Genomic DNA, 26,564 nt, shown 5'->3' on the forward strand with positions numbered 1-26,564 from the left:
TTAAATGTTAATGAAAAATTTGATGTAAACAGTTGATCTTTAATTTATTGTAAAAAATAAAAACAACAACTCTATTACTGATTCAAAGAAACTATCTGCCTAGAAAAAGAAACCTCTTATTTTTATTTTTATTTATTTCTTTAAACTATTGTGTATTAATGACATTTAACTCATTTTTTATTGTTCCTCTCTCACTTTCAATTTTTTTTTGCCTTTTCAAAGATTGATTTGATTGATGAATGTTAATTTTTAATTATTTAAACATCATTTAACTTTTATTGGTGAATAAATAAATGTGATTTAAAGTTAAAAAATGGTTTTCACCCCCTTGAAATTTTTTCACTTTTTGTAATTTTAACCTTCACTAAACAGGTATGTTATTTATGTAATTAAGCTCTTTACTTTCCCCCTAAAATTGTCGTTTATTTTAGATTAACATGTACATGAAAAGCTATTTTATTACATATTTAAAAATATTAAATACACAAAAAATTATAAAAATTAATTACATTTATATGAAATTTTATTTTAATATTTCATATAAATATGAATTATAGGTGATTAAAGAAATACTAAATATTTCTAACCCATTCTCTATGATACTGTAAAAAGAATGGTTCATCAAATTTATAATTAGGAAAGGGAATGAAATGAAAATAGGAAAATAGTTGGTCCATATGCAAGTTAATATTAATTGAAGTGATGGAATAGAAAGCTGAGATGAAAGAAATGCAAATTAAAGTTGCACCCCAAACTTCAGATGCATTGCTCAAGAAAGCAAATGGGAGGTTGTTAGAAGCCAACAATTAGAATGATGTTTCCTAGAATTAGAGTAGCCCAAGCTCTATAACTGGGAGCTGAAGATTTAGGGAAAAGGAGAAAATAAGAAGAAGCAAGAAAGTTATAGCTATTTTGATTTATGATATAAATTAATGCTTACAAATGCATTTTTCCTACTTTGAGTAAATTTTAAAGCTGCTTTAAAGCAACCTTTGCAAGTTGAACATAGTATTTAATGTGGGTATTATCCAAAATTACTGCATGTTAATTATATATTATGTATTATTTTTACTTTTTTAATATTTTTCTACCTGACACAACTGTTTTTAGCATCTTTGTATAGATGTGATTTATCTTGTTGTTGAAGGCAGTATTCTAGAACAGCTGATTTTGTTCTATTCATTTTCTTATTTAATTTATAAAAACTGCTAGTGAATATTTCATTAAATAATATATATACACATTTAAAAAAGGCAATTCGACTTATTTAAATAGTAGCTGTTTGGTCATTTTTATTTTGAATTTATTATCTCAAAGTGGGTACTGCCTTTTGATAATTGTGCATATTTATTGTTTATTTTTGTTTTACAAAGATAATAGTAACATTGAAAAATGAACTATCAACACATGGAGCCAAATAGTGTTGCAGAATAGAATAGAACAGATGCAATAACGTAGATGTATCTGTATAATTTGTTGTAGAACATGAACACAGTATGACTTCTCTGAAAAACTAAATTTTTTTAGTAAACAAGCATATTTTTCTGAAAAAAAAATTTCTGCCTCATTTTTCTGGTCGTTCTATTTATACATAGTATGTAGTACAGTACTACATCATCAAACTATATGTTAGTGATGATATTGGCAAGATTGCTGTCTCAGTATTCCATGAAAGTTTATAAATTATTCTAGATCTTAAATTCAATCTTAATCAAACGTTTGTAAAATTTTTATCTCTGTATAATACAGGGCTTCTCAGATTAACAAGAAGTTACTTTTCTGACTGAAAAAAAATTAGCTTGAAACATAGTTCTTGAAGATTTAATAACATTTCAACTATTATGGATATTGTAACACATTGGGTGGTATGATAGTAACAATACTAGTGCCCAGAGCTTACTCTGCTTGTAAAATGACTTCTTTAGTATGATTTAAAAATGAAAAAAAAAAAAAGCAAAACATAAAAGAGAGAAAGTTTACTTATAATTTTATGGTTTATAATGTTAAAAATAAATTTCTGAGAGAAGTCAAATGTTTTTAAATATGTAAAAAAATCTATTCATATGTAATTTCTTTTTTTTCCAGATCTTTAATAACATTTATTAATGCTTCAAAAAAGCCATCTAGAAAAATATCAGTGCCTTGTCAAGAAGGTATGTATCTCAAAAAGGCATTTTTATAATTTTTTTTTATTATTTTACATTTTAATTTAGGTAATTTGAAGGGAACTTGTGAAGTTGTGAGTCATTTTATTTAATTTGGGGAAATATGGTATTTATACAAAACTAATTGCTTAAAAATGGCCTTGTCTTCTGTCTCATTGAGCTTCATGAACTTAGGAGAAAACAAAGTTTTATAATTTATGCATTTAGTTTTTTTTACTACAAAAATTGGAAACATTAGTAACTTTCGAATGCTATTAACTCTTTTTTTTAAATTGCATTTTCATTATTTGTTAAAAAAAAATTCAATCAGCAAAGATGTTTTGCATTGTAATTTGATGTACATTTCAATTTTGTTAATCCTGAGAAAAACAAAATACATTTTAATTAATTGTGCGTCAGTTATTGAATAGTTTAAAGAAAATTGTGGCACATTTATCTTTTACATGAATTTTAAGATAATTTCTAAATGGTAGCATTAGGTTTCTTGCAATCAGAATCAAATTTATAAAATTTAAAATGATTTTTCTTAAAGGTTTTTTTATGTATTATTTTTTAGATAATAAGATGTAAGTTATATTTTGAACTATCTGACTATTTATTCCATAATGCAATGACAACGATAATTAAAATTTTAAAACTTTTTATTTAAAAATATATTATGACAAGTAAAATTGTGTTTATGGTTATGACATTTGTTCATTGAAAGCAATTTCTTCAAATTTTTTCTTTTTATCACTTAGTTTTTAATCAACAAAGGGCTTTCATTGCTAACCAAATGTTAGAAGTATCTTTAAACTTTTGCATTTGTTTGTGTACTAAATCACAAATGTAAATTCTAAATTAATTTATTGTTTTGTTTGAATGAAAAGAAATTTCTTTCAAGATATTGTTGAGTGTAGTTATTTTTCTATGCTTATTATTTGCACGTTGGTTAAATAATTTTTAAGTCATTTTTTTTATTTCAAATTATTTGAAATTTAAATACATTTTGAAATAGACTAATACTTTGCATTATAATTTAAAATAATTTTTACATGAATTTTCAGTAGTAAACAAAGCTAAAAGTAACAAAATATATAATAGCAAAAACAAAGCTAAAAATAAAATTATATTTTTTAGTCAATTTTAATCAGTTTGCTTTATACATAAAAATCCAAAATTTGTACATATTAATCCAGGATTGATACAATATTTTAAAGAGCATATTTAAATGTGCTAATTAAATGTGTGTTAAATAAAATAATAACACCTTATTTTAATTAAAGTATGCTAATAGTAGTCTTCCTAATAAAACTATTAAATGAGTCCAAAACATTAAATGTCCACAGTATTTGTTTTGTTATCTTTATTTATAATGAAAAAATATCCGAAGGGAAAGTTTTTTCTTAGCATTTGTATTATCATAAAATAATTGGAATACTAATTAAAAGAGAAGCATGATGAATTTTTGTGGTTGTAACCAGAATATTATTCTGATCGGAAATTATTCTATTTTTTTAGGTCCTTTTTTTATAAATCATTCTTCTTTAATTTTCACACAATAACCACTGCATTTTTCATTTTGTTACATATGTATATATTGCCACTAAAACAATAGGCTCTGCTGTAATGTGTGGTTTGTACTTTTATGGTGGGGGTCTGATTTTGTTACTACATTACTATTGATTCTAGAGTATTAACTAGAATTTCAGCTCAATGTAAAATTTGTCTGTAGACCTGATTTCTTATAAGTTTTCAAAATAGTTTGCAATGCTGCTGTTGGATAATAGCAATTTTTTTAGAGTTTTTTCTTTCATACTATTATGCTTAGGAGCACACAAAATGAAGTAGTTTTTTCATACTTTAAACATATACTTCTTGCTGACTATTCTTATTTTATTTGTGATGCGGAAAGGGAAGCTATATTGCTACTAAAATAGCTTATCTAAAATTAGAGTTGATAAGTGCCAATGGTGGCAAGTTCAAAAGTGAAATTAATACTATTTAATTTAAAGTAAAAGTTTTAAATACGCTTTTCTGCAATATTTTTGACAATCTTCAGTTGGTTTCAGGATTATTATATGTAGATTTTCATGTTTTTTTAACAGGTGTTGACAATGAGCATCAAAAGGCAATGAATGAGATGATAAATGCTATTAAAAAGGGAAATATTCATTTGAAGCCTGTGCCAAAAGTTAGTAATTTCTAAATTATAAATTTATTTATATTTTTTTTATAAAAGTTAAATGCTGGTTGCGCTTATTTTTTATACATTTAGTTTTTATTACATTTCTGTTATTCTTTATTATGTGTTACGATTTCATAAACTTATGATTTCTGAAGTTGAAAATAATGAGATTTAGTTCATTTTTAGCTTAATTTCTATTAAAATTATGTAAAATGAAACTCGTAAAATATTATTTTTGAAATTAGCATTTCAGATAAAATTAATAAAAATCGTGATTTTTTTCTTTTTAAATCAATGTTATCAGATTTTTTTAAAAAATTATATTTTTTAAATATATATATATTTTTTACATAGATTAAAATTATATTTTTTATTTAAATCAGACTTATTTGATTGTTTAGAAAAATACCTTGTACAATTTTTTATATTTATAAATAATAAACACAAGTTCATGATTAAAATTTTATGAAAATAAAAGAGAAAAATCCTGTAATATAAAGTAAAGTAAACCAATCTAAAACTTAATTTCCTCAACAAAAAAATTTTTTTAATTTTTTAAATGACAAAATAAATTATACAACTTAAGCAGACACTTGTTTTAATTACTGTTTGGCAATTGTTTAATGCTCATTATGAACACATAATTTTGGGGTTGGTAATTATGTGAAATTAACCACTGAACAGCTATTTATTATTGAACTAAACAAAGAATGATATAACTATCATATATTTACAATAATAATTTGGATAATATAAAATAGGTATGGGATCAAAGAATGAGGCCCTCTTACATCCTACCCTTCTACTTCCTAGCATCAAACTCAACTGATTATTATTAATTATTCATCCACGATGTTTTATGTCTAGCTCCACCTTTGGCTTAAATGACTTGTGATTGGTGTCTAACCCAGATACCCTTAACAATTGGTGATTGCAGCATATTGCTGCAATCCCTAGGCAAGTTTGGTGCTATTGCTTTTAAGAGTTTAGAATATTTATCTAACGAATTTTCATCTGAAATTGTATTTTCTATATTATAAATTACTGCATTAGAAATTTTTAATCATTCCTTTCCTAACTCTAATTTTTATCTCTTTAAAGGAAATTCTTTCATTTTATGCTCTTATTTTACATTTTTTCTTTTAGTTCTAGTTCTTTTTTTTTACTCCCTATTTCATCAGAATTACTACAACTCTTTCTCTATAGTCTTGTTTTCTTCTTAATCATTTTGATATTTCAATGTTCAACTAAATACACATGTACACACAATAAGCTAAGGAAACACACTCATACCTTTGAAATAAGAATTTTTTTTCCCAGCTCCATTTCTTTATTGAAAGGTTTTTCACTTCCCCAGCATTTCCATTCAGCTCTAAATTTTCTGTATTTAAATAAAAATAACACTCAATGAAAGCAGTTTCTAAAAGGTTGATTTCAATCCAACTTGTTAGATTATTTCACAAGCTTGTCCCGCCAAAAATCTCCAACCAAATACTGTTATTCTAATCAATGATAATTTAGAAAAATCAGCAACAAGCACAGTCAAATAGTTATCTAGAATAAGTCTTCTACTAATAATACCACATTGATTTTTATCCAATTTTAAAATAAATATTTCAATCATAATTAATCAAAACCCACTGCAAGAAATTCAGCTGCTCTCCCAATTTGTCACTATTACTTTTTATGGTTAATTAGATGAAAATAACATAATTTGTATGATTCCAGTTTCAGTTTTGATTTGAATGATGGGAAAAATGCTAATGTTGTATGCTAATATTTTTTAATCAAATAAAAATTAAAAGTTATAAATTCAAAAAAGAAAAAAAGCTTTTCTACTGATACTGATATATGATATGAACAGAAAGAATTTTGTTCTTATAGAAATTTAATTAAAATAATATGTTACACAAGTTTGTTTAAAAAATCGGGAACTAAAGTGTTTTTAGTTATATATATTGTTCGATACCAATTGATTGATTTCTATGCTGGTTCGTTTGTTAACAAATGATATGGACTGTATTAAAGATTTTTATTATGATTGGTGCTACGAGCACGCTCATGCTATAAGATCAACAACTAATTTTCAACTGATTAGGGTTACAACAAACGGTGGCGAGGATGCTGAGACAAAGATGCCAAGTTGGCGCTATATTTCTGAGATATTGAACATCCACCCGCCGTTGAATTATATTCAATAAACATACAAATTAGCATAACAATGGTACATAAACATATTCCAATATAAAATTTACAAAGATTGAATAAATGCTGTAGGTACACATAATGAGAAAATTAACACACATCTTTTTTAATTGTCCAATGGCAAAATACACAATTTATTAATGCTACGTTTAACAATTCCCTTGCTCGTTTTAATCTCCGCTACTCTAACCTTTCCATCCGTTCCAGGAAATAGTTTTAAAATTCGTCCCAAGACCCACTGATTTACAGGAAGATTATCCTCCTTTATTAAAACCATCGCATTTAAAATTATGTTTGTTTTCTCTACCTTCCATTTTGTTCTTTGTTGCAAATTGTTCAAATAGTCGCGAGACCATTTAGACCAAATGTATTGAACAATTTTTGTCAACCTTTGCCATCGAGAAAGTCGGGTTTCCGATTTATCCAACAAACTTGGTTCAGCTATGGCAGTTATAGATCTTCCAACCAAAAAATGCCCTGGTGTCAGAACATCCAGGTCATCAATATCATCTGACAAAGGTGTTAATGGCCGAGAATTTAGGATTCCTTCGACTTGTGCTGTTATTGTAAGGAATTCCTCAAATGTTAATTTTAGATTTCCTGTAGCTCGTTTTAAGTAAAACTTAAAGGATTTGACCCCTGCCTCCCAGAGGCCCCCGAAATTTGGAGCTCTGGGAGGAATAAAATTCCAAACTATCCCTTCAGATGCCAAATAGGATGCTAGTTTATCGTCAGGAAATCTAGTTAAATTCTGCAATCGCTGCAATTCCCTACTAGCCCCAACAAAGTTTTTTGCATTATCAGATGATATCGTAGCACATTTGCCACGCCTAGCTACAAAACGCTTTAAAGTAGCAAGAAAAGCATCGGTTGTTAAATCGGAAACAACTTCTAAGTGAATCGCCTTCGAGGCTAAACACACAAATATTGCAACATAAATCCGTTGGAAATTCCCTTTTCTCTGGTGTTTATATTTAATTTGGAAAGGGCCGCAATAATCAACACCAGCATGCAAAAAAGGGTAATTAGGGTTTACTCTTTCTCGAGGCAAGGTTCCCATAAGTTGATTTGAAACAAGGGGTTTATGTTTAAAACAAACTATGCATTTATGTACAATTTTCCTAGCTATCGATCGACCACGCAGTGGCCAAAACCTTTCTCTAGTGCAATATAACAACGCTTGAGGTCCTAAATGGAGATTTTTGATATGCAAATGAGTCATTAACAATTTAGTGAAAGGATGGTCTGCAGGAAGTATAGCTGGATGCTTTTGAGAATAATCCAGAGTAGCATTATGCAAACGACCACCGACTCGGACAATTTGATGACCATCAAGGAAAGGATTTAAAGAGTTAAGTTTACTCTTACCTGAAAAAGCCTTGCCCTTGGAAATGGCCTCTATTTCCTCCTTAAAAGCAGATGCTTGTACATTTCTAACTAAAAAGGATTCCGTGTCCTTTAGTTCATTAGAGGATAACTTACCAAATCTTTTGCTACTTGGATTTCTACAGTTGAATATGAATCTGAAAGCATAACTTAAAACATTCAAAATTTTAGTATAATTATTGCTACGATTTAAAATATTGTCAATTAAGTCCAGTTTATAAGAAGTTAAAAGTATTTTGGCAGGGGGTTTGAGTTCCTGTAAAAATTCACTGTCCGAAGAGAGTTTTTCAAATTCTATTGGAACAATATTCAGTTCTTTCAAAAAATCTGGTCCGAACCACCACAGTTCATGGGAAGCAATTTCTGAAGCATTCAGACCACGAGAGAGGACATCTGCAGGATTTTTATCAGATGCAACGTGATTCCAATGACAGTTCTTAGTGAGTTCTTGTATTACTTTAACTCGATTGCTGATAAAAGTCTTGAGTTGATCAGGTGACCGTTGAAGCCATGCCAACACAATTGTAGAATCTGTCCACAACATTATTTGTTGAATGGGCAAGGTTAGAGACTTCAGAACCTTGTTCAAAAGCTGTGCCAATAAAACACTGGCACACAATTCTAAGCGAGGGATCGTGATAGGCTTTACTGGTGAAACGCGGGACTTGCTGTACAAAAGTCTCGTATATGATGTTTCTCCCGAAATTGATTGCATGTACAGAACTGCTCCATACGCAACGGCTGATGCATCGGAGAAGCCGTGAATCAGGATTCCTCTCTTCTCCCCCACGTGACGAGGAATTTGCATGTTTTCAATGGCAGGTAGAGTAGAAACAAAACACTGCCAGTCCTTCGCCATTGAATCTGGAAGCGGTTCATCCCATTCCAATCTGAGTATCCAGAGTTTCTGGAGAAACAATTTAGCCTTGGTTAGTATGGGACCAAGGAATCCAAGGGGGTCGAACAAGCGTGAGATGGTGGATAAGACCTTTCGTTTGGTGTATGAGTCATGCATATTTACATCAACCTTGAAAGTAAAATAATCTAAATTTGGGTTCCAGATAACCCCAAGGGATTTAATGGTATTAGGTGGCTCACAAGAGAAATCATAGGCTTGGTCTTCTAATGGTATGGAATTAGGAATTTTTGAAGTGTTAGTGCACCACTTGTGTAAGCTCATACCCGCCTTTTTAAACAGCTCTACTAACTGTTCTTGTAGTAATTGAAATTCTTGAAAGTCTGAACTACCTGACAAAATGTCATCCATATAAGTGTCTCTAATTATTACAACAGCGGCTAAGGGAAAACTATCACCCTCATCAATGGCTAGTTGTTTAATAGTTCTGGTTGCTAAGTAGGGTGCACAAGAAGTTCCGTATGTAACAGTGTTAAGTTTGAAGGTTTGCACTGGGTCATTCACGCTATTCTTCCATAATATCAACTGTAAATTCCGATGATCAGGGTGAATCAAAATTTGCCTAAACATTTTAGAAATGTCAGTAGTGAACACATATACATGTTGCCTGAATCGCAAAAGTATTGAAAATAAATCTTGTTGTATAGTACCGCCCTTGTACAAAATATCATTTAAAGAAAGACCCGATGTCGTTTTGGAGGAAGCGTTAAATACCACCATCAACTTAGTGGTTTTACTATCTGGGCGAAGTACACCATGATGAGGTAAAAAATACGAAGTTGTTTTATCAAGAGGTTCTACAACTAATTGCATATGCTGCAAGTCAGCATATTCCATTAAGAATGATTTGTAAAGTGATTGCAACTCCTCATCTTTTGAGAGTTTTTTCCATAACTGATTTAAACGCATTTCGGCAATGGCTTTAGAATCACCGAGCGAAGAGGAATCCTCCTTCAAAGGCAACTGTACTATGTAACGCCCTTCATGATTTCGATAATGAGTATTGTTGTATTGAGTTTCGCATAACTCAAATTCGACACTATGTTCAACAGAGGGCTCCTCAACAGTTTCTATATTCCAAAATGCTTGTAGCTGTTTATCAAGGCTTTCCGAATTTATATCTGAACTAAGCGTTAATCCACAATATGCTCTATTTGTACTATTATCGGAGCTCCCTACGACTATGTAACCAAAAACAGTTTCTTGAAACAACCAATTACTACATGGCGATCGAAGCTGATTTGGCTTTAAAATTTCAAAAAAGAGCTCGCAACCTATAATTAATTCTACTTCTTTTTGTGTGTTAAACTCTGGATCAGCCAAATTAATATCCGATGGAATCTTTATATTAGATACTTCAACCGGATTAATTATCGTCAAATTTGTAATCGAAGGAACAATTAAAAATTCTAAAGATGTTGAAAAACTTCCACTATTGTTTTTAATTGCAGTGGTTACCTTTTGTTTGATATTTACCGAAATATCGCTCAATCCAGAAACAGAAGCATTTATTTTTTCCTTTTTCAACATTAAGTTATTAGCTAAATTTTGTTTACAGAAAGAAAGATGAGAAGCGGAATCCAAAATCGCTCTGCATGGATAATAATCTCCCAATTCATTTCTAATATAAACAACTGCAGTAGGCAAGAGAATATTTTGTTTCTTTTTTGATACTAAATAATTAGAAAAAGTGTTCGAATGTTCTTGTGGGAATGAATCATGCACTTGCGAGACAGTTGTTTGATCGGCGCCTGGCATCATAGAAACTGAGGAGGTAGGAGGCGGGGAAGAAATCTCATAAATATGCAGTAAAGTGTTATGGCGTTTTTTACAAACGAAGCAAGAATTATTCGATTTACAGTCTTTAACTTTGTGATTATTCCTTAAGCAATTTATACACAAATTTAATCGTTTTATTTCATTAAATCTATCCGAAACCTTCATATTTTGAAAAGTATTGCACTTATAAATCATGTGTGGTAATTTACAGATTACACAAGAGTTAGGATTATTATTCGAATTCAGGAAAGATTTACTCTTATTAACAGCTTGCTTATGTTTATTAATTGAAGAAGAAGCTGTTCGACTAATACTATCAAGAATTTGGCTTCTTTTTTCTAAAAATTCTAAAAACTTATCCAATTCTGGTATTTCATTTGATGCGATCGTTTGTTCATATTGTTTTCTAGTTTCTCGATCTACCTTTTTCAAAATGATGTTAAGCAAAAGTATGTCAGATAAATTATTACGATCAAAATTTAGAAGCTTCAAAGCTCTGATATTTTTCTTTAAAATATCTACCATGTTTCTAATATCTCCAGCTGATTCATTTGTAAGTTTTTCAATTTCCAAAATTTGATTTATGTAAGTCTCAGTGAGGAGACGTTTATTCTCAAATCTATTTTCTAATGCTTTTAAAAGTGATTCAAAAGAATCGTCAACAGTTTCCAGACGTTTAGCGTCGCCCAGCAATGACGCTTTCAAATAATGCAGTTTTTGAGAGTCATTTAAATCATTGTTTTTAGTTATAATGTTATCAAATTGCGATTTAAAATTGGGCCATTCGTCAAATTTACCATGAAATACCGGTAGTGGTATCTAGGGTAGTTTAATTTCTAGTTTTGTTTTCGAATCAGCCTGAGATATTTTATTTTCACAATTAATTATTGAAGGTTTAATTATCAAAGAGTTAAGAATATCTTTAATTCTTACCTCCAGAGCTTCGAGTCTGTCTACTGTTCCCTCCAAGTCCGTTTCTACTTCAGTTACCTCAGGGTCAGTTATGTCTTTTAGCCCATAATAATGCTCCTTTAATTCATCAACTTTTTTATACAATTGTTCCACATGCTTCAGCTTGACCTCTAATTCAGTATGGTTATGTTCCTTTGTCTGGTCAATGTATGTTTCTAGCTTTGTTACGGTACCTTTGACGGCACGCTTCGATCTATTTAGTTTTTCTTTTTCCATCTCCGGTTTTTACGGATCACTAATGTTCGATACCAATTGATTGATTTCTATGCTGGTTCGTTTGTTAACAAATGATATGGACTGTATTAAAGATTTTTATTATGATTGGTGCTACGAGCACGCTCATGCTATAAGATCAACAACTAATTTTCAACTGATTAGGGTTACAACAAACGGTGGCGAGGATGCTGAGACAAAGATGCCAAGTTGGCGCTATATTTCTGAGATATTGAACATATATTAAACTCACTGACGAAGTGATTTTCTTTCCGAAATGTTAAAAAATCTGTTCTCTTTTTACCTTTGCATCATCTAGGATTGTCACTCTTCTCTCACCACCCTTGTTTCTTATCTTTCTTTCTTATATTTGTCTATCTCATTCAAAATTGTTCTCTATTAATGAACTCACCTTTTCATCAATATTGTAATTTGTTATTTTTCCTTGAATCTCTCCTAGTTTCAACAATTAGAAACATTCATCATGGAATCCCTACTATTGTTTGTCTATTTATATTATTATGTTATTATTTGTGCTCTTTTCAGTTTTTTTTTTAGCTTTATGTGTAAAAAACCTTAAATATTTACTTCACTTGGATGAGAAAGAATTTTTTCATTATTTTCTGTTTCTATACCTTTGCCTTACGTTAGGAAAATTTTTTCAGTGTTCCTTATGTTGAGTGTCTCTTGTTCGGAGACAAATAGATTAAGGATTCTTAGGGACTGGACAAACAGACTTGTCCCTTTAATTGAAAATGTCTTATGTAAAGACGTCACTTACGAGGGGTACTACATAAAATTCAAATTATATTTAAGTTTGTAAGCCACTATTAGACCCTGTTTGACAAAAATATGAACAAAATCCTTTTTAAATTCCTTTTCAAATTCAAAAGTGAAGTTCTTATTATTATACCATCAACCGACCTTTAAAGAGCCTTTTTCAAATATTATAATATTATGCATATAAGTTTATTAATTCCAACAGTATTTTTACCTTATTCTAACCTTTATTTTTAAATACATTAATTACTTTAATGTCTAGTGCACAAGTTTTGAGATATTTCTGTGCTCAGGTATTTCCTTTTTTACTCATCAATTCTTCCACAACCTATAGCTGTTAAATAATGGATATCTTTAAAGCACTTTTATTTACTATGAAATTAATCTATCTCTCTTTATACTTCTTTAACTACTAATTTTACACTTTTCCACTTAAACTTGTTATTGTTTAAATTTTTTTTAAAGTTATTTAGAAATGCCTTTTATCAGGGATGCATAACCTATAGCCCATTGTCAGAAACTGGCTGCCGAAAAACTTGGCTTCTGAACAGTTTTAAATATTAAAAAAATATATATAAAGTATTTTTTAATTAAATATAACAAATGCGAAACAAAGTTTTTTTTTTCTGCTTTGGAGAAAATACCACTTCATTAGAAATATGCATATATATATATATTTTTTTACTGGTCATCATGGCTCTTTATTTATTGTTTTAGTGCAACTCTGAACTTGATTGTAATAGTTTCTTTTTATAAGTTTTATTTATGGCTATGATTTCATTACTTGCATGGAAATGTAATACTTTGCAAATTTTACTTATTATAATGTTTATATAGTATATACATGTTACTTTCAATGAAAATCTAAATAAAACTGAAACCTTAAGTTTTTACAAATACAGTTTTACATACATATTTCATTTGACCCATACATATTTTTTTTTTAAGTTTCTGTAGCTGGCTATCAAAAAAAGTTGTGTGTGCCTGCTTTTGTGATTCCACTTTTTTCCCTTTACAACATCAATCAAATCAAGCCTTGTTCCGTTCAGCCTAGAATTGATAATAAGGAATATGAAAAATATCTGTTTGAGCAAAGTCATAACACAAAGAGTCATAACCCTTTACAACATCAATCAAATCAAGCCTTGTTTTTTTCAGCCCAGAATTGATAATAAGGAATATGAAAAATATCTGTTTGAGCAAAGTCATAACACATAGGATTTTTTTAATTATCTTGATTAAAATTTTGACTTCTTAAACTGTCTATTTTAATTTAATAAATTGATTTTTTCATCATGATTCTGTGAATTCTAATGGTTCAATATCCATTAAAATTCTTAATTTTTTATAAATTTTTGTAACAATTTTACCAAGATAAATGTAAAACTAAAATCGATCTGTTAAAAAAAAGCACGGCAAGATTTTGAAAGAGTAAGTGTGCTGTTTTTCTAATGTGTGTCTTTTTAAGTTTTTTAGGCCAGTCAGGTTTTCCATCTTAATTTTTGCTTAGTATGTAGTAGACATCAGTAAACAATAAAGCTTATGTTTTTCTTTCGATAAGTTTACTACATTTGCACCTAGCTGTAAAATCAAACATGCATAAAAGTTTAATATGAATAGTAATTATTGAAGTATCAGTTGTTATTTTGTTGTTATTTTGTTAATAATTTTATTATTCAAAATAGTTTTAAAATATACCTTTATTCATTTTTAGATTCAATCAAAAACAGAAGCAAATTCATCTGAACCAGTAGCATTGGTTGAAATGAAAAACATTCTGGTAATTCTAAATATTTTAAAACTTATTGTTACATTAATTATTAATAAATATGGTTCTTTCTAATAGTAAGACTTAAATATTAATATCAATAATTATTATTTTAATTTTTTACTGTTTCAAATAATTTCTATCAGGATTTTTATTTCAAACATTTAGTTTATTTAAATCAAAAAAATGTAATTCATTAATAGTTTTTGTCAGTTACTTAATAGTGAAGCTTGTGCTTTTACATCTAATTTTATAATGTACAGTAGAGAACCATTTATCCGGTATCCAGATAACTGAGAAACCAGAAAACCGGGAAGAATTTTGCTTGGTTTTCCCGCTATTTTAAAGTACTATAACGATTATAAAAGAGCGGAAATTTGACTCATCCTTAAAGTTGAGTAGAGGGAAAGGGGAGAATTCTTCTCCTCACTTGCCCAGAGGAACTTCAATTCTTCCCCTGACCTTGAAGATCATTAGATACAGAAGTTGTTTTAGACTTTTTGAAGGTGAACAATCTCATGGACCTTGTCTAGCTAGGTTAGAAATGGGGATTTGAAAGAATTAGATACAGAGGGGGCAGGGAAGGGAGAAATGTTTTATTTCCTCCTGTGTTTATTTTCATTTCTGATAAGCTGCCATCAATCAAACTTAAAGGAGTGGCAAGCTGATTTCGTTTTCTCTTTGATTTACGAGGGGGTGGGGAAAACTTGAAACATCTGGCTAAGAGTATTGATTTTCAAGATGAAGTGTGAGATTTATTTTAAATCATCCACTTCAGTTACTCAGTTTTGTTATGTATTATGGTGAATTGTTTTATTATTTCGGATAATGCATTATTTAATTCTTCAAGTTTCTGCACATCTGCTTTCGTTAAAAATAGTCTTTTAATAAAAAAATAAAATAAAGGAGAAGATTATTTATTAATTTAAGCATATAATTATTTGTTAATAAAAGCATGCGATTATTTTATTAAGAAGATAGTAGTTTTTTTTTCTTTTTTTAAAAATTTGATTCTGTTTTTCTGATTCCACTCCGTTGTTTTTTTTTTTTTTTTTTTTCTTTTAGGATAAATTTCGTATTTAATAAATTAATTCTTTTTATTCATAAATTTTATCACTAAGTTTTTTTTTTTTTTTTTTAATTCCGTTTATCTTATAATATCCTGTCTTTTCCAGGTTTTAATACTTATGTTAGTGCCTTTTTAAAATATCGTTTCCGTTCCATAATTTTCAAGGGTTTTTATTTAGATTAATAAGTTTTCTTTTCATCCTCCCCCCCCAGTATAATTAGGTATGAGATATATTGCGTTTTTTAATTATTGGTTTTGTTTTATATTAGTTAATTTGGGGATTTTAATTATTATCAAAAAATAAATATGCAAATTTTGTATTTTTTAAACTTGTTTTTCTTGTCTAAATTTGCAAATGTTTTTATCCTTTAAATGTTATTTTTCTACCATTTTTTTTAATTTAGGAGATCTTTTCCTTTTTTCCATATTTTTAAATATGTTTAACTTTTTCCTTGTAATTTGGGTTTGATAAAACATCGATTAACGGCACTTTTGGCCGATCCAGAAAACCGGGAAATTCAGACATCCGAGATAGCGATCGTCCCGAGTATCCCGGTTAATTGGTTCTCTACTGTATATTACATTATTTGTAATGCAGGGCTTAAAATAAGATATATTTTATGCAACCATAAGCAGGTACTAAGCTGTGGTTGCACAGTAGTTTACGTACTATATCATCATTGTTAAGAGTCTTGTTCTATACCCACCCACTTGAGATAAATATGGTCCCTATAATTCTTCTTAAATGAGCCAAGTATGTATTTTTATATCTTCTAATGCAATCTCAGTTATCAATTTTATGTAGGAAAGGTTCAGTTATTACTCAAATATGACTATTAAAACATACATTAAGTCTTGTGTCATGTTAAGCTTACTTTCACTTAAGAAGATTTGAGTAACATATAGTTAACTAATTTTTGGAATTATGTTATGCACAGCACAATGGAAAGAAAACAAAACATTTAACATTAAATAATACTAGCAAACATAATTGCTCCAGTAGGAGTCTTGAGCTTCACTTAGTCGAAGAGATTTTTCCAATATAAAAGGAGAATCCCTGGGTCTCATGTTAACTACATATCTGTGTATTACATCCCAGAGGCTGGTTGATTACATAATTAGTTACTTAAGTTATATTCTCTCAATGTTTTTTTAATGCAATATTCTTTAGCTGAGTTGTTTTAATTTTTATTTCATCTGGTTAGAACTCTGCAACACAAATAAAAATGCAATTGGTATTCACACAAGTCTAAAATACAATGTCGTGATTAGTTTATGTGGTTGTAATATCAAACATCGATTTTCATATTTATACGTGATTTAAAAATTAGACAATAAGATTCGTATTCAAGTAGTTTAAAAATTATGCATTGTGATTCGTATTTACGTGAGCTGAAAATTGCACATCATGATTTGTATTTTCGCATTTTTAATTCAATATAGAGTTTCATATTCACGTGATTTAAAAGCCACATATCATACTCTCTCAATTTAAAATCAAATGTTGCAACACTTATTCACACGATTTTAAAATCAGGCGAGTGTTTCATATTTTTGTGATTCATATTCATACAATTGTAAACTTAATCATCAGGATTTATAATCACATGGCTTAAAAGTAGAACTTTTCTTGTCAAATCTTTGGATATCATAGCTTCTACATATTTATATATATATATATATATATATAAATTAGATTTTTTTCTTTTTTACTTTTTGACTACTCTCATCCCTGTAATTAAAAAATTTTTTAAAAAAATATTTAACATTGTAAATAGTATTTCCAGAAACTTTATTTCAAATTTGTATGCTAATAACTCACTATACAATACTGAGTTCTACATAATTCTATGACTATTCTGCAGCTCACACTTTTTTGTTTGTTTATTTATTTGCTGCGACATGCTAGAAACTAGTGATATTTGATACTATAGCAACACTTTCTTTTTAAAACAGTGTGATTTTTCTCTTCATTTTTATAACTTAATGTTATTTTTGTTTCTAGCAAACTCTGAAAAAAAGAAATTGTGATCTTAAAGCACAAACAGAAACAAAATTTTCTACAGAGGAAATCCTTGAAAAAGAAAGCTGTAGTTTTTCTAATGGTGATAACAATGTGCCATGCATTCCTAATCCTTACCAAGAACATTCAAATACTGTCAATTCTGATAGCGATGATAGCTATTCGAAAGAAATGGAGAACTATTCAAAAGATGGTAAGTCTTTGAAATATAACAATATTTAAGCATTTTAAAATTACTTTAGTTTTTAAAGAATTAACCATCTCTTTTTAAACCATACATAAAATTAGATCTAAATTATTAATTCATTATAATGTTCAAAAATTTACAAGACAAGGACACAACTTTTTTCAAATTTACTTCGATTTTATTTTTTACTTTTAAATTTACATCAGGCTGAAACTTGATGTATTTATCTATGTTAAGGGTGTTCATCTCCTAAAATAATCAAGCACTTTGACCAGCCAATTTCAAAAAAGTCACATTTGAAAATTTTCCTAATTGGCTTTACTGACATTTACTTGAGGCCTAGAAGCTCTGAATCCAACTACTATGGATCACTATATTTCCCTTTTCTCTAATGATAATATAATAGTAATTGATGTTCATGTTAACAATTATCTTTTATTAATCATGTGTGATGAGTTTGTTTCAATGTTTTTATGATAATGTTCATGCAGATTCATGTTTGTAAAACAGCGTACTGTCGAACCCCGATTTCACGTTTTCCATCAGATTAGCATTAAAAACCCCGGATAATGTAAAATCGGGGTAAAAAAAATATTATTTATATTTTCCAAAAATTGAGGCTTATGAGATTAACTATTAGAGAAATGTGCCATCTTTACATGTTTATTTGTTTTTAGATTCATTTATTAAAATATATCTCTCAATACTTACTATTGTTTGCAAATTTACTTCATTTTAAATCCACAATTGCTTCATAGTTTTTATGCTTTCAAGCTCTTGATCAGTTGTGGGTATATTCTCCAATACGTTTTGCCCATCTTCATGGTTTTCATCACCGCGGGTGGGTGACCACTTGGATCAGTCTGCGTAGGGACCAAGGGTGTGCGGTATTGGTCCTCGTTAAACTGTGCTACCGTAAAGTGTTCGACTTCGCGCGCAGGTCGTCGGGCTACCGAAGCGGGGGTGCCATCCCCTCCGCAGAGGATCGAAATTGTGATGGCATGTCTTCGGATCATCCTCCAGAATGTTTCCCAGACCGTCGCCAATAGCCCATTGTGCAGCTCTAGTGCGACGTAAATTAACAACAACAACGTTTTCATCACCATCATTAGGAGCAGCAATCAAATCAAGCATTGAAGGGATTGATAAGTAATGGTATGTGTGTTGCAGTTCATATACATCATGTCATCAACTTCGGATGATCTTGGGCAAGAAATTTTATTCCGATGGGCAGATTTTTCCCATTGGCTACCGAGATACAATTGACCTCAATAAGCTTTATTAAACCCATTCGTAATGAATTCTATTCGACACTGTTCAATGCTGTAGAAGTCAATTTCCGAACTTCTGGAGCATTTATTTCTGCCTTTAAAAAAATCTTGCAGGTGACCAGAATCAAGAAAAATAAAGGACTACCTAACCAGTTGTTTTGTGTACAATTCTTTAGATGATTGGATAATTCCAAGATTCAACGGTTGAAGTTTACTTGAAAAAATTCCAATTTGGGAAATACCCTCTCTCAGAAAAAGGGATGATAAGATAAAATAGAAAAGATATCTGAAAAGCTACAAACAGCTAAATAAACAAGTCTCACTTTTTTTTTTTTTTTTAAAAAAGGAGAGGAAAAAACTTGTGAAAAGGTTGTGTGTGCTTCGTAGAGAAAAAGTGATTTTCATCTGTTAGAAAAATGTATTAAGTGGTAATGTGAAATCCAGGATAATTCAACATTATTGGTATCGGCAATTTTCCAGACCAGCAGAGAATAGCATAGGAAGCGTTATAACGTGAGAAACAGACAATATAAAATCGAGGTTTTACTGTGTATATATATTAAATTGTATATATATTAAATGTGTATATATATTGATATATATATATTAAATTTGTCAATATGTGAAAACCTCAAATTTCCTTTGTACTGAGTTACCCCATTAAAGTTATCTCCCCTTTCTGTTTTTTTTCTTTTCTTTGATATAGTTTTTAAACCTGCTTAGAATGCTTTTGCAGATTGAAGTATGCAATCTAATTTACTTTACCAGTTCTGACCAGTTCTACCTTAACCAGTTCTGATTTTTGTATCATTAAGCTCTCATTTTAATAAATTAATCAATACTTGGATCAAGCTAAGTTTTGGTTAAAAAGCTCTGACCTGCATTTTTCCTGATAAAAGGTAAGGTTTTCCTGGTTATCTCTAAAGCCAATTAGAATCTCTATTTACCAGAGTAGCTTCATTTTTTTCTTTAAGTTGACTATGATTCCCTTTTAATTACGTGATATCTTCTTATTTCAAGGGAGTTAATACTTCTAAAATTTAATCTATTATTTTCTCAATTTGTTTTGGACAGCCAAAATCTAATTTTTTTATCTTTTATAACTGATAACAAATTAAAATGAGTGAAAATGAAATGAAAATTGTTATTTTTCAGAAAATTCTTGTTTTGATTGGTCATACATTAAGTATAGATCAAGTTAGCATATCAATAATAATGTTGAAATGGTGATTGATAATAGCAATTTTCTTTCAGATAATTCAAGTTTACCAATCATTTCACCTTCCTTTTGTGATTCTAATGGAAATGAGTTCAAATACACAGAAGTGTCACCATGCAGTACTAATGTGGATGATGATGATAAAGATGACTGTGTAATGATTATTTAAAAATTATCATGTTTCTAAAATGTTTTGTAATTGTGATTATTTTATTAAGTGCAATCAGTTTTAAAGTTTAATCAATGAGTGTTTTTGCACATTTTATGTGCAATAAGTATCATAATTATTACATAATTGGTATTTTGTTAAAATGTTCAAGTAATTAAAAAAAAACTGTTCAATTCTTATTTCTAAATATTTTCAGTGAAAGTAAAACAATATATTTTTATTGAGTCTTTTACCTTCTGGTACTTTAATAACCAAAATTTTTACAGTTTTAAATTTCATTTTTAAAATCTTTATAAATTTTGTAATAAATTCAGATTTTAAATACTAACCAATATTTTTGAATATTTATTTCAAGAATAGATTTCTTAATTATATCTATTCAAACATCTTGATTATATTTATTTAATTTTTAAGATAATTCTAAACCTGCCTTTAAATTTCTTGTTTTTTTGCTATGCAGTACCTAAAAATATAAGAAACATTGATCATTTTCATTTTATCTTATTTTAATCATATCATATTTCTTCCACAGAATAATTTCGAATTCTGTATGAAAACTTAAATGAAATGGTATATTTTCAAGTTGCATTCTAATTTATTGTAATCAGAAAAAAAATCAGTATTTAATGGTTAAAAGATCTTAATGTACAGATGGTTTAATAATTAAAAGATTAAGTCCTTGATAGCTCGAAATTTTGGGTTGATAAGTTATGCAAAAAAGCTGCACAATGTAGGTATATTTCTAATTATATATTCTTTCCATGAAACTTTCGTTGGGAAAAATGAATTATAGTAATTTGAAAATAAATTATTTTCTTTGTAATCATTTGAGTCTTCAAAATTGCATAGATTATCATGTTCTCAAATTTTATATCAAATTTCTTTTCTTAAATATCAATTGCTATAAGTAAATGTTTACTGATCCGTATGTACTATATGATTTGAAAATTAAGTTGAATGCTTATTATTTGTTTATGAAGGTTCCTATTGTAAATTATAATATAATATCAATATTTTGTGGACATATTTAGAAGTTAATACAGTATAGGACCCCAAATCCGGCACTCACGGGACCGACGAAATTCCGTACTTCGGAATTTGCCGAATTTCGGATCTCTTTCGGAAATTCCAATATGGCACCCATATATTACAATAATTCAATTATACTGCTAATTTCAGAAAATTAATTAATTCCAATAAATTTAGTTAAGTTTTGATCGCAGTAGGTGAATTTAAAACTGTCCTATCTTAAGAAATCTCATTAATTAAAATCTAATCTATAAAATAGAAATAACAATACAGTGTAAAGTCGCGTATCCGGAATCGGTGGGACTTCCAGAAGTCCGTATATAATAGATTTTTCCGTACAATAGACCCCCAGGGTAAACAAAGCTTAAAATGATTTAACAAACTATCTGAATCTAAGAAGCAAAAAATAAATAAACATTATTTTTAAGGGGAATAATGTTTTAGCATTAAAATATCTAATCAATCAAATATAAAATATTAGAAAAAAAATATTATTGCTGAAAATATGGAAAACGAAAAAAATTTAACAGTTATGAAAATATTAATCCGCCATTTTGAACTAGAACGATTCACGCAGGAAGAGGAAATTCATGTCATTCTGGAACAAAGCTTAAAATGATCTAAATCTAGGAAGCAAAAAATAAATAAACATTATTTTTAAGGGGAATAATGTTTTAGTATTAGAATATCTAATCAATAAAATATGAAATATTAGAAAAAAATATTACTGCTTAAAATATAGAAAACGAAAAAAATTGACATATGAAAATAATAATCCGCCATTTTTAACTAGAATGATTCAAGCAAGAAAGGGAAATTCCCGTCATTCATTAAGGTGGGTAGGTGGAGGAGAAAAATTCATTTCCTCCTTATTTGTGAAAGAAAATAAGTGTAAAGAGGAGATCATTTAAGTTGAGGGTGGGGAAGTAACAAATTATTGTTTTCTCTCCAATCATTGGCTATCAATCAAGCATAAAGGCGGGGCACGCTGATAGAGTTCTCTTTATTTTTTCTTCTATGACTGAAAGAATGCTACCCCCTTTTTCCCCCCGCCTCCTAAATATTACATGGTATGGGGAGGAACGAATGTTTTGTTTCCCTCCACCATAACGCTTGCCCCGTTTGCCTTTTTCCACAGTATTTCTTCTTTCAATTAAAAGGTTCCAGAAAATGCCTCTCAGAATCAGACTCAGTTGCGGTCTTTTGAAAACAAATCTCCCTCTTTTTCCTACATTCCAAGGGAGGAGCGTCACTAACGGTCACTCAATGGTTTTGGTAGATCTTCACTTCCCCTTTCTGGTGATTTATGGGTTCGATGCATAAATCAGAGGTTCAGTGCAAGCTAGAAAAAGAGAAAATGTGTCAAAAGACTTTTTTTTTTAAGGAAAGGGGAAGATGGAGAGATGTTTAATTTGATTGTTAAAAAGTGTCCGGGAAATCGATCCTTCCGGGAAAGGGACGTCTGGATATGGGACGTTACACTGTATATATTTTTTATAAGCTAACAACAAATAATGATTAAAAAAAACAAGCTAACATTTAAATACGATTAAAAAAACAAGCTATCAATTAACAAAAAAGAACGAGCAGTTAATAACTAGTAAAAAAACAAAGGAGTATAATTTACATCAAGTAAGAAAAGCAGCAAAAGGGATAGAATTCAGTTTGTATCCCACATGGTAGCTTCATTATCAAAAGGGTGTGGCTAATTTATGGTCAAACTGGAGAGGGAAATGTGGGAACCAAGGGGTAAGAAGGGGGGGGGGAACCAGTAGAGCACTTGCACAGCTGTCAAGATTGATTGATCAGTTTCTTCCAACTTGCTTTACTTTACTTTGTTCATTGAAAATGCAGGTGTTTTTACTTTTCCCTTTCACTTTAGATATTTTAAACTGCTTTGGAAACAGATGTTTCCTTTGACACAGATTTTTTTTTCATGCCTTTTTTTTTTTAGAAAGATAAAATAAAGTTACTTACTTCAACAGAATTAAATTCCAAATCGAAAGAGAATATAAGTGATTTTTTTTTCTCTTATTAATAAAAATTTCTTTTAAAAAAAAAATTTAGATTGGATTATGTGCCGAATTTTGGGTCCTGCCGAATTTCGGGATGCCGGATTAGGGGTCCCATACTGTAGCAATTTATTGTTCTCTGTGATAACAAATATGTTGCCTAAGCCAGATTTATTATAAATGTAAAGGTATAGTTATAAATCAACTCTTTATTTTTTCAAAAATGGTTATCTAGTGTTTATTGAAACTTTTTATCTAGAGTTTATAAATGTTTTTTTCTTCTATATATTTGTGAATTTTATTCTCATTCATATTTTCATTTTTGATTTAATAAAACATTAATTTCTAAGTTTTAGCTGCAAGTGATTTTAATAACTAAATGTTATGCACATCCATGCTTGTTACTTAAAGTAAGTTTATGTACATAAAACTTTTTCAAGGAAAACATTACATAAAGCTTTTATTAAGTAATCAGTAGTATTTAAATAAGGGAGAAAAGTTACTGATTTAACAAAACAAAATTATTAAAATAACATGTTACCAGCTCTGAATCAGGATTGTTTTAATTTCTAATTTATCGGCTTCACGATAGGGATTTCTCTTGCATCATCAAAATCATTACTTTGCTAAATTCTAAGTAATCGGGAATTTTTTTATTAAAACTTTCAAATATTTTAGTTTGCTTTTGCTTGGTTTAAAAAAAAAAAATTCTGTCCAAATATTGAGTGTATGAAAGTATTTCGTTATATTTCATATGTTTAGTGCTTTCTTTTTTTCCATAAGTGCCATGACATACATCATACATTTTTAGAATTTCATAAATAAATAAAAAAGTCATTGGCATAAAAAAGGAAGGCTAAAAGTTCTTTTCCCCTACTACTAAGCCACGCTCTCATAATAAAACAAATCTCGGAATGTATTTTGTGACTTAGCTGGAAAAATAATTTGTGTTTAAGTTCTCACTTTTTTTCTGTAGCAAGTATTTGTTAATCTAAATGTATTTCAATGTTTTTTCCTTATTCATTTGAACTAAACTCTTTATTATATTTTCAGATAATATTACTATATTTTTCAGCTTCTATTTTCTTGCTCAAGTCTTTAGAAGGGTATAATTTTGCTTTCAACAGGCACTAAGAGCATGTGCATTTTTATATACTGAATTTCAAAAGAACTTTAAATGAACATTGATTGTTAAAAATGTAGAATTGGGTTGGCTGTTCAATGCCAGTTACATTAGATATAACAGATCTCAATATGAATCAACAATGGTAGACGTATCTATCATGAGTTAGAATTCCCTCGCTATATCTGACTAATCGTGAGTGGTTTCGTGGTTTCTCTCTCCATACAGCTCAAATGCGGCTTATTTCCATCAGAATGTATGAAGACTAGTTTCTCTTAAAGCTTGATACATGACTTTCTTTGCCTTCTAAGTTGGGTTCAAAATTACAGAGTTGAATATTGATACTCATTCATCTGACCCAAATTGCTACTTATTTGTATGATCATGACTCATTGATATGAATGTTACTCATTGATATCAATCTTGCGCAAAAATGGGATTGATCATGTTTTATTATGGTCCATCAAAACAGATAAATATTAGGTAAATCACTGAGCCAAAGCACCATTCCAATCACCTGACCGAATCAGTTACCTGAATGACTCGTGAAGCAATGGTCTTAATTGTTGATGCAAATAATGATTTGAATTGCGTCATTTACATTCAAATCACTTAAATAAAAAAACGGATCTGAATCACCAATACAAATCATTTTATTCCAAAAAATTAATTTAAACATTTGATTCACTCTAAGTGATTTGGATCAGTGATTCGAGCTAAGTGAGTAAGAACAAGGATTTGATTCTAGTGCTTAAAATCACTATTTCTATCATTCAAGTGATTCAAATTAAGTTATTCAAATAGCCATTATATTAAAATATATTCACACCAGTTATTCGAAACAAGCGATTCTGATCAAGGATTTGAAGGATGTGTTTCAAAACACTATTCAATCCAGTTTTTCAGATCTGTGATTCGGATCAATAATTTGAATCAACTGATTTAGATTAGCTAAATCAAGAGTTTAGAATTAAGTTATTCAGGGTGGCTACCCACCTTGAAAACCTGGAATTATCAGGGAACTTTTTTTAGACTTAATAAAACCTGGAAAAGTCAGGGAAATTCGGATAAAAACCTGGAAGAATCGAGGAATCTTAAAGAAAAGCTGGAATTTTTTCTTAATTTAAATTATTTTACCATTCTTTATACCATATATTTTTTTGGCCTGAAATTTATTGCCAAACAGATGAAATACCAACTTAGCAATACTATGCTTGCATTAAAATTTGCTCCATTATTACCCCGTTAAACTAGAATGCCACATGAAACTCTCTCATGGTTGCTAAATGAATGGCGAAACCTTTGTCCTCTTTATGTTTGCTCATGTAATTTAACTGTTACGCTCACTTCGAACTTTCGGAGTGCCCCCGGATGCCCCCTTACGGGGGCGGGACGGGCTAAAGCTTGTTATTATTGGTAGTCATAAACTCAAAATTGGTTCTGCTGTTCAACAACGTATACGAGATGGTCCTATCCAAATGATAGCCATCCATGGATTCTGCAGCAAACCTTGTTGCCCGGATATCCGTAGCTGCTGTCACCATATTTTGCCAATGTACTTTGGTAATTTCATTGACGATGTAAAGCCTGCTTTAGTGTTGGCTGTCGCAATTTTGAGCAGTTCCTGTGGTGACGAACTTAGTGCTGTTTAATTTCATTTTATTGAATATAATGTTTTTCTTCATTTTACCGGTTACTTTTCATTCTATTTCAGTCTGGTTTTTCCCAATTATTTCGTAACACATAATGTTTCGTGCTCTAGCGCTCTCCGATCATGAATTGTATAGTAATTTGTGCTTGTCTAGTTGTCTTCTATCACCCGTTAACATATGTACCATGAGTCTTGAGACACTCTGTATATGATATCGCATCACTATGAAATAAAGTAACTGAACTTTAAAAACAAAAGTTCATTATGATTTGAATTTATTTTGATAAAATCAACCAACTAGAATCTTTAATTCGAATCACCGAAACAATTTAGTTATTTGAATCACTGAATTAGTACCCAGCCCAAATATTGGGTGGGCCTTCCTTTTCTCTGATGAAGAACCGTAGCTTGTAGCTTTGTGGAATTATTAATTCCAGAGGTTAAAGCCATTTCTCGAAAA

The 26,564-nt window shown here is 29.6% G+C and overlaps 1 protein-coding gene across 2 annotated transcripts in view; it reads left to right on the plus strand.

Annotated features, from left to right (window-relative positions):
- LOC107448948 (uncharacterized) overlaps nt 1-22,020 on the plus strand; it is a 40,878-nt gene extending 18,858 nt beyond the window's left edge. Inside the window, exons 12-16 of one of the 2 annotated variants that reach the window (XM_016064321.4) lie at nt 2,086-2,153; nt 4,253-4,338; nt 14,298-14,363; nt 17,426-17,636; nt 20,156-22,020. In XM_016064321.4, coding sequence (XP_015919807.3) covers nt 2,086-2,153; nt 4,253-4,338; nt 14,298-14,363; nt 17,426-17,636; nt 20,156-20,289 — 565 coding nt within the window. In that variant the 3' untranslated portion in view covers nt 20,290-22,020. The remainder of the gene's footprint in view (nt 1-2,085; nt 2,154-4,252; nt 4,339-14,297; nt 14,364-17,425; nt 17,637-20,155) is intronic. The other variant, XM_016064322.4, reaches the window with a different exon arrangement.
- Nucleotides 22,021-26,564: the final 4,544 nt, after the last annotated feature.

This window comes from Parasteatoda tepidariorum, chromosome 11 (genome assembly GCF_982258835.1).
Source record: "Parasteatoda tepidariorum strain Cologne lab strain chromosome 11, Ptep-v5.0, whole genome shotgun sequence".
Taxonomy (NCBI): Eukaryota; Metazoa; Arthropoda; class Arachnida; order Araneae; family Theridiidae; genus Parasteatoda; species Parasteatoda tepidariorum.